The sequence below is a fragment of the Perissodus microlepis genome, chromosome 1, assembly GCF_051167445.1.
Source record: "Perissodus microlepis isolate ML-2025 ecotype Zambia chromosome 1, ASM5116744v1, whole genome shotgun sequence".
NCBI lineage: Eukaryota > Metazoa > Chordata > Actinopteri > Cichliformes > Cichlidae > Perissodus > Perissodus microlepis.
The window spans coordinates 14,641,978-14,659,225 of record NC_140461.1 but is presented as its reverse complement, the minus strand read 5'-3'; the positions used below and the strand labels follow the sequence as shown (position 1 = coordinate 14,659,225).

General features: G+C 39.1%; 1 protein-coding gene across 1 annotated transcript in view; it reads left to right on the top strand.

Annotated features, from left to right (window-relative positions):
- Positions 1-653: 653 nt before the first annotated feature.
- The window catches only part of smyd3 (SET and MYND domain containing 3), a 96,716-nt gene continuing 80,121 nt past the window's right edge, over positions 654-17,248 (top strand). The window contains exon 1 of the mRNA XM_084931159.1: positions 654-857. Within this exon, the coding sequence (XP_084787285.1) occupies positions 694-857 (164 nt within the window). The 5' untranslated portion in view covers positions 654-693. The remainder of the gene's footprint in view (positions 858-17,248) is intronic.

The following is a 17,248-nucleotide window of genomic DNA, read 5'->3' as shown; positions in this document are numbered from 1 at the left end:
GAAGGGCCTTCAAATCATCCTGGATTTGTTTCATCCATGTCTTTTTGGTGCATTTCGATGCACCCTCCAATTACCCTTTTACCATATAGTTGGCCAATCATCCAAACCACGCAAAAATCACCCAAGTGACCATTAATCTGCTGAAAATATATCTTTATTAACAAAACAAACAGATCAAATGCTTTTCTTAAGTGTACCTGTGTCTCTGTCCAGCATCTTTCCAAAGTTTTGCTAAAAGTGCACAAATATTACACAATAGAGAATTCAGAAATCACATTTGATAGTGCATACTTCATTAGTTCATATTAATAAATCTAATAACAACCATACACAGCATTACCTAAAACCAAACTAAAATTAAAAGGAAAGGCATTGGTTTATTATATTAGTAATATTAACATATTATTATTAATAATATGTTTATTGACATTTCTATGCCATTTACAAATACCGTCTATGTTATGTCTAAAGAAAAGCAAAAACACTAAATAAAAACCAAGTGTTCAAAATAATAAACTGTGAGGTGCACATACAGTTTGGAAAGAAATAATAATAAAAAAGAAATACAGAAAATAGAAACAATCGTTTTGCATTTATATGTAGTAAAAGCGTGTGTACGTTCATGTGACGTCATGACGCAGCGTTTATCACGGATGTAAACACGGAAGTTTGTTTCACGTGGAGGGAAAATCAATGATGGCACCGATGCTCGAGCGCTTCGTCAGCCCCGGGAAAGGTAACGGTCTCCGGGCAACGGGCAGGATACGCAAAGGAGAGCTGGTGATCTCTGCCGAGCCGCTGGCCTGCTGCGTGTCCAACAGACTGGCCAAAGAGGTCTGCCACCACTGCTTCACTCGGTAAGAAAACCGGGGGTGCTCGCTCTGTCAGTGTGCGAACAGCCTTTTGTGGAAAGGAAACGCTGCTAGGTGGTTAGTAGTGTGTGTAGTTAAAGTGGAGGCAGTGTGATGGTTGAGGACTCGCTCTGTGCTTGTGGGGAGATTAAATAGATAAATGATTCCCATCTCTGTTAGTTTGACTTTACCGAAGGTAGTCTATACGGTCTGCTGTATATCATAGACTGTATAGTCTTTATATATAAGTGGGTGCATGGGTACTATGGATATTTCTTGTTCATAATAGCTGCTAAATGATAACATTAGTAGATGCAGTTCTTCAACCGGCCACGAGATGGTAGCAAGGCTCCTTCATAGAGGAGGCAGACTTCAGTTATAATAATCTGACAGTGAAATTTATAATAGGAAAAAAATCTTTATAAGTGCTGTAAAAACAATAATATCAACAACCATGAATCCCTTCTTTGTTAATGGGGGAACGAATACCAAACCAAGCACTTCATGGTTTACAAGAAGATGGACTTTCTGATCCAAAGTTCAGCTTCACTTTCAATATATGTAAATTTTTCTAGTGAAATGTTTAACATCATTTGTCCCATCCACGACACAACATTTGGTCTATAAGATCTTTATGATAGATCTTTTTTTTTTTTTAATGGCTGAGTTTTATCAATATTGATTTGTTTTGACTGTGACTTTCTTCTTACGAATACAGTCCAAGTAAAAGGAATTCTGGAATTACTTTTGAGATATTTTTCTCATGTCACTCTGACCTCGGCCCATAGTGTTATTAATCTTTTAGTGTCTGCATATTTGGAGCATATTTCTGATTTAACTTGGCATAATGTACAAAGGGTTGCACTGAAAAAAAAATTACAGTGAGTTTGTCTGAGGTGTGTAATAACTGACTTAGTATAGAGTTACAAGTTTTCACAGGACTATATGCAATCCTGGGGAAAACTAAGTGCACCCCTACTGCTACGATAGGAATTAAGAGGGTAAATATAGGTGCACAGGTGTGCTAATCAAAAAATGTATATGATTGAGGTCAGCCTCTGTTTTAAGCACTTTTATAAAAGCATTTTGACAGTTTCCTAGTCTGGAGCATTCAAGTCTGTGTTGACACAATGCCGCAGTTTCCCAAGAGTGGACTTCCCAGCAAATTCACAGTAAGTGCACAGAGTAAGTGCAAAAAAACCAAAGAGCCATGCCTCAGACTCTACCGGCCTCAGTTAGCATGTTAAATGTTGAAGTTCAGTTAGAGAAAGGCTGAATATGTGTGACTTTTTTGGAAGGGGTTATGGTAGAAAGTCTCCTCTCTCTATATAAAAGTACACGGCAGTATGGCTTAGGATTGCAAAGCTGCATCTGAATAAATGACAAGATTTCTGGAATAATGACCTTTGGAGAGAGGACGAACCATATTGTGTTAGAAAACTTGGAAATGTTATTATCTTTGCGTTCATGACCAAGGACTCAAAGCCAGTAATACCTGTTGTGGCTTTTGTTGGTTGTATGATCTAAACATGTACTCTTGTTTAGATATAGAATATAGAATATGCATTAAGAGTTAGTATGCACTATCAGTTGATAGTGCATACTATCAACTGATAGTATGCAAAAAATCAGTTGATTTTTCCTGATTATATGTGGGAAGGTACACATTATCCTTTATTTGCATCAATCTGATGACTTGTCCTCGGTTTCATCTCATTTGCTGCTGTTATTTTTTTCAGTTTGATGCTTAATGATAGCACTGTGGTTTTCTCTACTGTAGCCAAACCTACTTAATCAGGCTAAATGGACGTATATGAATTTAATGAGGCTGCTAAGGAGAGAAACAAGTGTGCTAATTTCTGTTGCAAAGTGATAGGTTAATTACTGTGGGCTATAAACAGTACATATATGAGCCTAGGAAACAAATGAATAGAGACAGTCTAGCAACGGGATCACATCAGCCGTGATGCCAGTGACTCTCATCAGTGGACTGCACTCGCGTTCAGCCTGGGCCTCTGTTTTTGTGTTGTATTGTGTTAACAGACTTGTCCAAAACTAACCTTCCTGTCATGGCTGGTTGCAATGATCAACACAAGAAGTTATTGCAGACATCTTCTGAGAGAATATTAAAATACACATGTTTAAACAAGAAAGTAATGCTTTGTAGAGTGTACTCACTCTTTAATACTGCAGTCAAAATTACTATCTCTTCTCACACTGTAATATGTATCTGATGAAATAATAAATAGTATTCAGGTTCATGGTCAATGAAAATGCTTTCACATTTCAAATTTTGATTAATTTGTACTGAAATCTCCTGATCTGTACCCCACCATCAACACATACACGTAGATGTGTGGGTAAAAGTCTCTGCAGTGCTGTGAAAAACGGTCTGAGCTCACCCTTTCTGATTTCGTATTAATTTTGCATATTTGTCACATAGTTTCATATTTGTTATTACAGCTCAAATAAATTTAAATATGAGACAAAGATAACCCAAGTAAACACCAAATGCAGGTTTTAAATTATGATTTCAGGCAGTGAGTCTTTCACATCGCTATGGAGAATTTTGGCCTGGTCTTGTGTGCATAATTGTTTTATTTCAGCTGCATTTAATGATTTTTGAGGATGAACCACATGTTTCATGCCAAAGCATTTCAATCTGATTTAAGTCTGCACTTCGATTCATTTTGTTTTCAGCAGCAAGGCAGCCCTAGACCATAATACTACCACCATGTTTGACTGTTGCTGTGATGTTCTGTTTATGAGATGCTGTGTTCATTTTACAGCAGATGTAACAGGGGTTAATCTTTCTAAAAAGTTCAACTTTTGTCTCGTCAGTCCACAGAATTTATAGAATATGTGTATATATAAATATAAATATACATATATATATGGAATACCTGTTTTTTGGGGGGAAATGGCCAAAAACACACTGAGGACCAAGTTGTATGTGCCAAATGTGGAGCAATCCATTTGAACTTAAGTAGGACCGTTATCTTTCTTGGATTTCTGTCTCATCGCTGCCTTGTTAAGGAAAGAGTGGGTCATCACAGTGCATGCTCCAGTTGTGACACAGCAGTGACAGTCAATGATCAGTACATTTGGCACCGCAGCACATCCACTTTATCCACGGTTAATGACATTAATGTGGGGGATGGAACAATTCTATTCACTTAACTGTCCAAGTGCCCCAGAGATACATGCTGCACCTCACACTGCTTTGTTAGAGCAGCAGAAGACTGTCGCTGTGTGCCAATAGCTGCAGTGTATGCCTCCTCTGTCAGTTACTCAAATAAAAGCTTAGATTATAGAATAACAGTAAAGAGATAATAAACACTCTGCTGGAATGTAAATATGCTACATGAACTAACATCAGGACAGGGCTGTTTATTTTCTCTATTGTTTCTTTTTTCCAAGCTGCTTCCTTTGCATAGTGACAAGATGAAGATGGATCAGCCAGCACATAAGAGGGAATGCAAATGTTGTATAAAATAATACGTTTATTATGTCAATACTGGAGATAGTAAGTCAGCCATTATAGCAATTGTTTGAAAGTAAGAGTCATGAATCTTAAAGCTAGAAAACTAGTGTTTATATGTAAACATAACATATAACAAAAGTACAATAAAGGGAAAATAAAGAACCATAGAAATGAGGCAAGAGGAAAGTAAGAGAAAGATAAACAGCCAGAGAGCAAGAAGTGGGAGGGGTGACTCATAATCCAGTACAGATTTAAGTTCCTCCACAGCCCAAAGTATCATTGTGTCTTCCTTAGATCCCTGCATTCAAATTGTGGACAGATAAAACAAGCGACATCATAGAAAGTAGGCAGCCATCACTGCTGAGTAAGCAACTGATGCTGTTTCCACCTTGTGGCAACCAACTTTGCAGCACTCGTCAAACCAGCTAAGAACACGTTTCTGCACCTTATGCAGTTGCAATTGGTGCAAATCGTTTAAAACCATAACCGATGGGAAAAGTGGAACAGAAATATTTAATTTTGTTGACAGATTGTCAGCAAATTGACTTTAATTTAATTGATTTAACCATCCTCCAAAAAACGGACTAGTGTGCCCTCTATATAAGTTATAAAGCTGTTATGGAGTCATATACATCCTAATTCCATCCTACTATGTTGATGGTCAGGAATCCCAGAGGACTTTTTAATCATGTCCCATCACCATGCAATCAAAAGCATGGCTGAGGTCGAAAATATCTGTCATCCACAGTGGAACGACTGGCAGTGGGAGGTACGTTTCTTTCAAAATCTAACTTGGAGACTGTTCCTTTGAGTCTCACACAAAACCTTGAGTAATGGGTGTTTGTTAAGAGGAATCTACCATGGGACATCATAAGTCTTCATGGCAGTATCCAGAAGCAAACTTTATAATATAAAATTGGACATTTTAGCACAGAAATCTATGGCTGTTGTCTTGGTTATGGAACGAGCTCCAAGTGGTCACTGGAGGAACTGCAGTTTTTTTCACTTGACTTTATTCTTCCATTTTTGTTCAATTTAACAACTCGTACATTTAAATTGTACTGAGACAAAAGATGATGTATCGTTAGGAGGGCATGACCTCTTTGAGTGATAGATGGGCTCACTACATACACTACCAGTCAAAAGTCTGGACACACCTTCTCATTTCATGTTTTTTCTTTATTTTCTTGACTATTTTCATTGTAGATTCTCACTGGAGGCATCAAAACTAAGAATGAACACACATACATGTTTATGTAGTAAACAAAAAAATGTGAAATAACTAAAAACAGGAATTTATATTGTAGATTCTTCAAAATAGCATATCGTTCTCTCAACGCACGTCACAAAAAATGTCAATATTTGCCAATTTCCTATAATAATTCTTGAACTTTGCAAGTCTCTTATGACAGTTTTTCAAATGCTGCAGCTCTAGCCATCTCACAAGCCCAGTCTTGCTATTATAATGCTGGATTGAACCCAGCTTCTAATTTGTTTATCACCACCGATCCAGACTGACCCGTCCCCTAAAACAAACAATCTTGAGCTAAGCGTTACTGGAATCTCTGAAATCTCGCGTATAATTCCATGAACCCTTTCCCAAAATTCCTCCAGCTTATCACATGACCATAGAACGAGTTAAAACACCTTCTTTGGACTTCAGTATGTGAAAGTTTGTACTTTGTAGCCCTCAGTCCAAGTCTAAAGAGTCTGAAGAACAGGCATAGTTTTTAACTCAAGGCTACAAAACAAGTGGTGATGTTTCAGTAGGAACATGTATTTTTGATGTGCAATCTGTGTCTTTTTCACACAGCCGGTAGCAGTTGCTTATTAATCAAAAGTGTCTATTGGTTGTGATAAAAAGTTGGACAAAAAAAATATGGGATTGTTTATTTTCTGGCATGACGGTCTCTTTGTTTTACACGCTGTTTCAGGACTTCTGGCTACAAGCTTTAACATTGTAACTTGACATGAATTCAGTTCAGTTGTGTCAAAAGACACAAGAACACAGAGTTATAACAAGATAAAATCAATAAAGAATTAGAGTTCATGTCTCTGCAGAGTTCAGCTATTTTTCTCTGCGCTGTGGGCAAACACAGGTTTGTGTGGGTGGGTGTGGGATGATTTAGAATAGGACACAGGCCATAGGTCATGTTGATCATGTTTTTGAGGTATCGAATAAGTGCTTTTTGCTACATCAGCTTGTCGTGAGGTGGACATTCATCAACCCGAGTGTGTAAATCTTATTATTGATTTTTAGCATTAGTGAGAGATCTGCAAATTGTGTTATCACCAAAAAACATTAGGGACGCCTCGTGCGCACGCACAGGCAGAGTTTGGCCTCAGAGATGTGAGGTGTGTTTTCCCTGTTTTCACTAAAAACACAATTAGTCTCACAGCATGACTGAGTGTTGAAGAATGTGTGCAAGTGTGCAATTATTTGCGCAACTGTATGCAAGAACAGAGAGACGTACTTTATGTTTGTGCGTGCATGTGCGTGCGTGTGTGCATGCGTGCAGGAAATGAGCAGGTGGTGGGGTAGGGGGCTTCAAAGCTGAAGTTAATTACAGGCCTTGAAGGCTGTATGTAAGTAATGACTGATAAATGCCGAGGGAGTACATACGCACACACAAACACACACAAAGAAGCACACACATCTCAGTAGGATCAAATCGCCAGAGGTCAACAAACAAACAACTATTAGAGGTTCTCAGACTGACAGAGAGTGAGGAGGGGGTGAGGAGTGATGGTGGGGAGAACAAAGGCAGGAAATAAAGAGAAGTGTTTTTATAGTTAGAAGAATTTCTTACCATTCACACGGCACAAATGCAAATTCAAACCACATTTGAAATGCAGCCACATTGCTCGCTAATTAACTAGAAAACAAGGTGTAACAATCTCTTTGTCTCCAGGTTTTTCCTTTTTGGAAAGCTGAAGAGACTTTGAAATTCGTCAGAGGTGGAAAGTTTTTATTGGAAATCTCAATAGTTTAACTCTTTATAATAATGTTATACATCATATTTGGACCCCTTTTTGTCTCCTGAACTGTCTGGGTTTTTTGTGGCAGAGATTGAACAGTGTGCTGGAAACACTCCTCAGAGATTGTGGTTCATATTTACACGATAGTGTCACACAGTTGCTGCGGATTTGTTGACTACTGATGTGAATTTCATTTTAAACCACATCCCAAAGGCGCCCTATTGGATCGAGATCTGGTGACTGTAGAGGGCATTTAATAACGGTGAACTGTCATGTTCAAGAAACTAGCTTTAGATGATTTGAGCTTTGTGACTCGGTGCGTTATCCAGCTGGAAGCAGCCATCTGTGATCATGAAGGGATGGACATGATCAGCAAGAATACTCAGGAAGGTTGTGGAGTGTAAGCTTTACTCAACTGGTGCTAAGGGACCCAAACTTCCACCAGACTGTTATACCACTACTAGATTGAACCGTTGATAGGAGGCAGGGTGGATCCCTGCTTTCATTGTGTTTAGGGCTGCCACGATTAGTCGACTAGTCACGATTACGTCGACTATTAAAATCGTCGACGACTAATTTAATAGTCGACTCGTCGTTTGAAGCTTTGTTAGATCCCAAAAGACGCAGGAATGAGTAGTAGGATTTAAGAGTGTAATAACGGACTGAAACAGAAGATGGCAGCACTGCATGTACAAGGATGCCAGCTGCCGTTAAACCCCGAAGAAGAAGAAGAAGAAGCTGTGTCCCATAATTCATAGCGCGGCCCAGAACAGTTTCCAACAATGGCAGCAGCTAGTTAGTTTTAATATTACTCTTATTATTCTTTCTGGGTCACAAAATAAACGTTTAACATATTTTCAGGTGAGAATGTAGCTGTGTAAACCTCAAATATCTGCTCAGTTTATCAGGACACCACATATTTTCAAAAGCGCTCCCACGTTTTCGGAGACGTCTGTTACCCACTAGCTCGATAGCTAGCAGGGGGCAAGGCTCATTAAAGCCCGTGAGAGCACCGGACTCCCGGCAAATCGTTTTCAAACCCACCGCCGTCTTTCGCTACTCAGGTTAAATATATATAAGTCACTTAGATAACTTAAAAATGTTATTGTTTGTCTTTTTTCAGTATTTTATTTGTTCCTGAGTAAATCGGTTTGGCTGAGATTAAAGTTATAGTTTTTACACAGCTGAATAAACATCAAGCAGACAGCTGATTATCAGAAGTGTGAGATGCTCCCGTTATATTTTAGATAGCAAGGAGCAGACAGTTGAGTTTATTAAACTCAGCTGTCTGCAAATGTCATTAACATTTAATAAACTATCATCTTGTCTTTATTTTTAGTTAGCACATACCTTAAACACTTAAAGCTGTAAGCTAATGATAGTTATATAAGAGCAGATGGATGCTGGTGCAATAAGCTGTACGTTTTACGTCCAATGGATGATGATCTGATTAGTCGACTAATCGCAAAAATAATCGGTGACTAGTCGACTATCAAAATAATCGTTTGTGGCAGCCCTAATTGTGTTTACATTATATTCTGACCCTGTCATCTGAATTTCATAGCAGAAAATGAGACTCATCAGCCCATGTATACAGATACAGATGCAACAGGGATTCCTATATATTAATATCTAATAATTCTGTCGTTGCTCATCTGGCTAATGATTTTACACGTCACTTGTGTTTTATGTCATGAAGGTTTATATAAATCATATAAAAATAAATTAATTAAAAAAAACACAGGACACATAAAATATGTGTGACTATTTCATGCATTAAAAATATTTATCAGACTTTATCACCTGTTCTTAATGCAGCCATTCACACTGACTGTGGAATTTCACTGGACGTTTGTGAGGCATTTATTTTTTGGGATCAAGCGTGATTTGTTTTCACATGAGTATTCACATATCTGACCAATCAGACCTGCATTTGGCAGCCATGGCTTGGTTGAAAATGTGCACCAGTACTGTATATACAGTTATATGGTATTTTACTTCAGACACACATCTAGATTCTGCTCTGGGTCAGCTCTGGGAAAATATTTCTTTACCTCCTTGGATGTGGTTTCAACTGCAAATCATGTCATGATACAGCTTCAACTCCTGGATCAAGCCTTGAAATTCTCCCTGCTGCTGCCTTGTGAGAATTTGATGAACCCAGAATCTCAGTTTCTTTGTTTTTTTTGTTTAAAAACATCAGGACCAGATCATCATCGCTTGCTGGTGACTTTTTGCGGTGTGTTCAGTGTGTGCAGATACATTACACGACAAATTTGCATCGGAAAAATGCATAATTTCTCTTGGTTTCTTTGCAATGTGCTCAGTGTTTAATGGCCTTTAGTCTGTAGTTTAAAAGATAAATCAGAAATGTCTTTGGTCATTTTGGCCATTTTGCTCTGTCCTATCACACTGGGAGTGTTTCAGAGCGTGAAGTGTTTATTCTGCAAAAAGTCTTTTTATTGTGAAAATCAACCACATTCTCTGTGTCAATCCTGTGTCACCTTTCTGTCCTCATTATCTGTTTAAAGCAGGAAAAAATAGACCTGGTGTGAATTTTAGTGCTGCAGAGAGGAGAGCTGTTTATTAAACATGCTGTGGCATGCCTGGTGGGATCACAATAATTGTCTTGAGTGGGTTCGATCTGCTCCGGTAACCCAATGCTGAACTAAATGTGTGGGATACAGTGATATAGTTTAGGCGTACCTCTGTAATTTATAGTTCCCAAGCATGGTGTTTTTTACAGTTCCAGTTGAGTTGCCATTTACAGGAATGGTCACTGATCTGATCTGAACGGTAAATGATCTGTTTGTCTTGATGGGTGAAAAAATAAAAGAGGAAGTTCCAGAAAAAGATGGAAATATGAAAGACACGACTCGATCTCTCATGGACAGATAACACATCAAACATACACCCACTTTAAAGGATTTTTCTCTTTGCTTGACAGACCAAAGAAGAGCTCAAATATGTTCTTTCTGCAGTGAGGCTGGCGTGTGTGTGTGTGTGTGTGTGTGTGTGTGTGTGTGTGTGTGTGTTAGGTGAGGGGGGCAGGGCAGCATTATCTCTGTCAGATGAAGTCTTTATATGTGACACCAATCTCTCACTCATTGTCTCTTTGGACCACACACGCACACTGTAGAAGAGTGAAAACAACAATAACAAAACTGCTAAAGCTTTTGTCTTATTTATAGAGGGAAACTTTTGATTGAAAGATAGATGAACCAGTTTTCTTGGGGTCTTACGCATTTCAAGGCACATAAGGAATATTGACAGTTGACGTTAGAGTTTTGTTCTGCTTTCAGCATTACAGGGAAGCCAGTACAAAGAAAACAAAAACCTTTTTCACACATGCACCGCAGAACATTTTTAGATGTTACCCAACAGAGGTGCATGTGTGAATGCAAATGGATGTAGCTTGATTAGACATTTAGTGTTCTTTATTTGGCCAGCTTTCTATTATGAAATCCGTATTTTGTACTAAATATTCTTGTTATGGTCTTAAAAACATTTCTTAAATGCTCTTGTGATGAATCCTCATTAAATACATCAGATAATGAGGTAAGCTTATGTGCAGGTAATCTCTGTTTGGGGAAAAAGTTCAGGCTTCAGACTGATCTAAATGCTCTGTTTCAGTTTTCTGCTTTTGGTCCCACCTTGTGTTTGCGAGGGACAGCCAATAAGAAGAAAGGTGGCTTAACCTTCCATCTAATAGCCACATGGTTCCAAACCTCAGCCTTAACTTGCTTCACTAATCTGGACCGCCCCACTGTGTTTGTGCTGTTCAGAACTGTGGAAGCTTTTTACATTGTAGAAGAAGAAGAAGAAGCTACTTTTGGCTGCTCACTTATTCACGAGGGGTCTGCACAGCAGGTAGCTCTGCGTGATTTGGTGGATTATTATGCTTTATGCTTCTCCTAAGGGATCTGACAAATGGTGTGGCCTGGTATGTGGTACAGACCATCCAAGAAGTTTGTGCTTCAGTTTTGTTAATTGAAACTTTATTATGCTTTGTCTGTGTCCCACTCCTTTATTTTGTAGGTGCAGCTTGCTAACCAAGCTTGCTAGTGACAGCCTGTTGAAGACGTGTATAGTTGTGTTGGTCTTTACTGGCACTTCAGTGTTATATAAGCACAGAGATTCTTACATCATAGAGAGGAAGATGCTGCAACAGAAAAAATGAAATGATTGCTTCTATTTCTACACCACCACCAAATGACGACGCCTGTTGTTCAGCAGAGGACTGCAGCGATTCCAACACATCCCAACCGCCAGTATAAATTGTTAGGCTTAGTTTATGGTCACCACATTGGTTGTTGCACACACCAGCTGTGAAATTACCCTGTAATGGTTTACAGCTGATTTCAACTTCTGTGTTGAATCTTTGTAGAACCTCTGATGTAAGTGACTGACTCAGTTACCAGCATTCATGCTGTTGGTGGGTTAATTACCTTGTTGTGTCCTGGCGTTTCACAAGCAGTGCCAGCCACAATAGAAACAAATAAAATGCTGGGACATTTTTCTCCTCTTTGTCCCTGCTCTGTGTTTTTTTTTTAATATATTCAAATATGATATTGTTGTACTTTTGGTAATCTCACTCCAGGAATTTGGGGCCGTTTGTTCATTTAGGGTTTGGACTTGCTTGTACCATTATAAACATCTGCATTATAAGTACAAAAACAGTGGTTGGCCTTCATCTTCTGCCTGTTTCAGACAGAGGATGAGGTAAAGAGCTGTACTTAGGTCCAGTGCAAAATGAATAAGGTTTATTTTGAACAGCATATTAAGCTGCTCCAAGGAAAAATATGGAGTTGGAAATGAGCATAAGTTCTCTTTAAATACATTTTAAGAGCAGTTTATACACACACACACACACACACACACACACACACACACACACACACACACACACACACACACACACACGAGTATGTGAATGCAGTGGTATATGAAGCATACAGATTACCTCTTTAGATGCATTTTGACAGGGCTACAGAGAGAGGAGCACATGAGAGGAGGGAAATGGTTCAAAAGGCAAGTCACCGCTCTTCTTCCTCCTCCTCCTCTCTTAACCTGCTCCCTCATTTTTATTCATTCTTCTATATGCTTATTCCGACATATGTCTCCCTACCTCTCTTCCCTCCTTCCACATTTTTTTTCTTCCCATCTGCTCCCCCCTTTCTTCTCTCTCAGTTTTTCCTCACCCGTATCCTCCATCTTCTCATCCCTTATCGTTCAGAAGCATTTATTTTGTCCCACCTGCCTCTGCTCCCTGCTTCACTCCCGGGGTAGATTATTTTGCTTGCATCTGCTTCTCACTCCTCTCCTCCTCCTCCCCTCTGTTCTTCATCTCCTGCAGTTAGATACCCAGGTGTCTCAAAACATGCACACGCACACACACAGCTGTATCATTTGCAAACCAAGTGATTTGCTGTAAACTGGGAACACACCTTCCCATGTGTGTAATGCTTGGTATTATTCATCTAGCAAGCACATCTGTTTATCATTTTTTGCTGCACTTGTGAGGACCACATGCACACACAGAAATTTTATTCGATCCTCTGGGGGATGATTACTTAGTTTTTTCTGGCATAGTTTGTATTTTGCAAGATAATTAATGAAACCCTGTGTTTTTCCAGCATGTGCGTAGTTCACAGTGTTTGTGTGAGTGTGTTTGCATTCTGAAGAAATCTGGATAAATCCACAAAGCTCCCTGTTGATTCACATTATTGTAATCATAGATGGTGCATCTGTTACTTGTGGATTCTGATGTCTCTCTTCGGCATAAAGGGACAAAAACTAGAAAAAGACCAGTGTGGGTAAAATTAGTTTTCTGAGAGCCATCTGAGAAAAATTGCAAGCATTCATGTACTTAACTCATTCATTTACTCAACCAGAAGATATTTGAGGTGCTGTCTCTGACCAGTTTGGATGAGTTTTTTCTTTCCGATAATTACTGGTTGTGAAATCCAGTCCTGCAGTTTTTCTGACGTTGAATTGGGTTTTTATGGAGCCATGTGAGCATCTGTAGTGCAGACGTACTACACGGCTACGTTTCACAGTCGAAAATTAATTTTAGCCGATATCAGCACACTTCTTTTGTCAAATGTAAATTCAAGTTGTTCAAGATTTGGCCGTCAGACATTACTGTGAGATCAAACCACAACTATGCATGTTTCTAATGGCTTTATTCCCTTTACAACCATTGGTTTTATGATTTATATTTGCTTTTAAAATTCTTATCACCTTCAAATTTACTACACCTATCTAGCTCCAATGCTTATGTAAGATCGTATATGTTTTATCATTGTGGAAATGCAAATATACTCCTACACTTTGAAATTATTGTTAATATAATGCCACCTGTAATCTTTCCAGATGGGGTTTTTATCCTAACCGATCCTATCCTTGTTTTCTTTTCTTGTTTTTTTTTTTTTTTTTTAAATTAATAGATCTCTACATTTTCAACTTTTGCTTTTGTCTTGACATTATTTAATTATTGTGATTATTTTATCCATTCTTAATTTAAACATGATTCTGAGTAACTCTGAAGGAAGTAATAATGACCAAACCTGGACTAAGAGCACAAAGGCCGTATTTTAGGTTTGTATCTGTGTTTTTCCTTTGCACAGAATATCTGTTAACTATGGTAATGAGGCAACAAGAAGGTGATGCCTCATCATCCTGTGTGAGACCCCTCAGGTGTCAGTGAATCATCCTCTAAACAACCATTAAGAATTCAGCAAGGGTACTCAGGCATCTCAAGATGCAGCTGTTCCCTCCAACTCTCTCTGTGAAACACACACACACAAAACACACACTTAAATCCGTGTAGCTGCAGATGCCTGTAGGGTAATGATTGGATGAACTGTGCAGACTGTGCTGTTATTGCATAGGTGAACACAGTAGATGGCAGTCAGATACCTTCAGAAAGTGTTTAACACTCATGGATGCTTTGTCTAACATTAGTGTACAAAAGTCTTGAGCCACCTCTCATTTCTTTAAAGTGGTCTTGATCAGTAGTTCTCCAGACTTTCTGGAGGTTTCTCAAAGTTTTTCTTTTTAATCCAGTCCTTGTACCTGACCAGTTACAGAGGAATGTTTTTATTTAAGGCAATTAACACTGACCTATGACTCATTCAAGCATGAAAGGTCCTTCAAGGGATGAACCATTGTTGTGGAAACACATGACAGACTTAGCAAAGAGCCAATTTAAATTGTGTCTTTAGGCACTTTATTATTATCAGCCTGACACAAAAACACATCATTTGTTCCTATTTCTTTAGTTGAATCAATGAAAAATGATTACAAAAAATAAAGGTATTTTTGCACTATTAGATCTTTGACAAATCATGACATGATATGGAAACTCGACAGGTAGAGGACATAAAAAGAGGCAGGCCTAAAACACTATCTATAGCAGATAACCAGAATCCGAAAGTCATATCCGTGAGAAATTGGGAAAAATTAAGCAAAGACCTGACACATTGCGTGGGCGTTGTGTCTGGACCTTCAATTGATTCATGTACTATTTGCCAACCTCGGGGAGAAAAGGCTGAGGTTTGCGTAATTATACAAGAACTCGACTGAAAGCGACGCGCAGTAGGTCTGTTGAGGGATGAGTCCAAATATGAAGTTTTTGTTTCCAGTCATTGTCAATATGGTCAGGAGAGAGGTGCAACAATGTCCACAGCCATCTTTAAAATACAGTGGAGACTCTGTCATTGTTCGGGGTGCCTTTCAGCCTTGGTGTTGGAGATTTCTTCAAAATTGGTGGAACTCACAACACAGGAAACTACTGAGAGGTTTTAGTCCATCATGCGATACCATCTGTAAGACTGATTGGCAACAGTTTCGTTTTTCAGTATGACATTGATCCCAAACACACTGGCAATGCTGTAAAAGCATACCTGGATAGAAGGCACACTATCAGTCGAAAATTGGCCTCCCCAGAGCCCAAACCTCAAGATTATTGAAGCAGTGTGAGATCATCTTGACAGAGAACGGAAAGAAAGGCAGCCAACATCCAATGAAAAGCTCTAAATGTCTTTCAACAAGCCTGGAGAATTATTCTAGACTACTTAAAGAAATTACAAAAAAGCTTGCCTGAGAGAGTTCAGGCTGTGTTCACCTTCAACCTTAATAGAATCCTACACTTTGGAAACACTTTTTTTTTTTTACCTTTTATACTGTATTCCCATGCATGTTTGCACCTTTTTATAGGTTGCACCTGCTTCCCTCTTTTCTAGTAAAATATAAAGAAATGAGAAAAAGCTCAAGACTTGCACAGTCTTTGCATTCTAATGCACAGCAGTAACAGTGCTGGCAGTGAGTTTCTGCTGGAATTGGCTCTGTTGCCTTTGCTAGAAGAGCTCATTTGTCAAGCACTTTCACGTTGTCTTCACAATTTCCAAGCACTGCAGACAAGAAAAAAGTTTCTTAAGAAGATCATGAAAATGTTTGCTTTATTACTCCAATGTGTGGTGCAGTAGAGACCTTTCACAGTAGCTGTCTTTCCTGGATAGTAATGGTGAACAGGGTATAATAATTCCAGATGACAACATATTGACATATATTTACATTTTTTTTTAAGTAAATTAAGAAAAAAGAAATATTTAATTCATCCCAAAGATTGGAAAGTGACTGTGTTACAGCAGCCAAAAACTTACAAATAATTATTCAATAAATTAAAATCTAAACATTAAACAATAAGGAGCTTAAAATGAATGGTTTCCTTTTCTGTCCATTTGGGAGCAGAGCCAGAACAAATGTTGCACAAACTGTGCAACATTTGTGTTTTGTAAATGGTGCAGAGGATGGTCAGCATGCAATAATGATACACTCACTGATCACTTTATTAGGTACAGCTGGTTAGTGCCAGGCTGGACCCCGTTTATGCCTTCAGAACTGCCTTAATTCTTTGCAGGATAGATTCAGCAACATGCTGGAAACATTCTTCAGATTTTAGTTCATTTGACATTAACCTGATGTGATATCTCCATTTCCATCAAATCCCTAAGATGCTTTTGGGATAGGGATCTGGGAATGGTGGAGGCCGTTTGAGTAGAATGAACTCAAGAAACCAGTTTGAGGTAATGTGAGCTTGGTGTTCTTGGTGAGACATGGGGGTTTTATCCTGCTGGAAGCAGCCAGCAGAAGATGGGTACACTGTGGCCATAAAGGGATGGACATGGTCAGCAACTACACTCAGGTTGGCTGTTGTGTTTAAACGATGCTCAGTTGATACTAAAGGGAGAAAATATTCCCCATACTATTACATCACCACTAGCCTGAACCGTTGACACAAGGCATCAGGGATCCGTGCTTTCATGTTGTTTATGCTAAGTTCTGACTCTGTCATCCAAATGTTGCAGCAGAAATTGAGACTCATTAGAGCGGGCAATGTTTTTCCAATCTTCTATAGTCCAATTTCATCACCCTGTCTAAATTATGGCCACAGTTTCCAGTTTTAGCTGGTAAGAGCAGCATGTGGTATGGTCTTCTGTTGCTATAGCCAGTCTGCTTCAAGGTTCAACATTGTGAACCTTCAGGGAGGCTCTTTAGCCGTAACAAGTGGTCAACAAGGAATTCAATTCTCCCTCAGAAAACTGCCACTTACTGGATGTCTCATTTTTGGACTATTCACTTAGAATGTAGGAAAATCCCAAAAGAGCAGCAGTTTACTAAAACCAGCCTGTTTTGCTGCAACAATCCAGTTTAAAGTCACATCACCTGTTGTTACTTTATGGGGCGATCGTGGCTCAAGAGTTGGCAGTTTGTCTTGTAATCGGAAGGTTGCTGGTTCGAGCCCCGGCTCCGACAGTCTCGGTCGTTGTGTCCTTGGGCAAGACACTTCACCTGTTACCTACTGGTGGTGGTCAGAGGGCCCGGTGGCGCCAATGTCCGGCAGCCTCGCCTCTGTCAGTGCGCCCCAGGG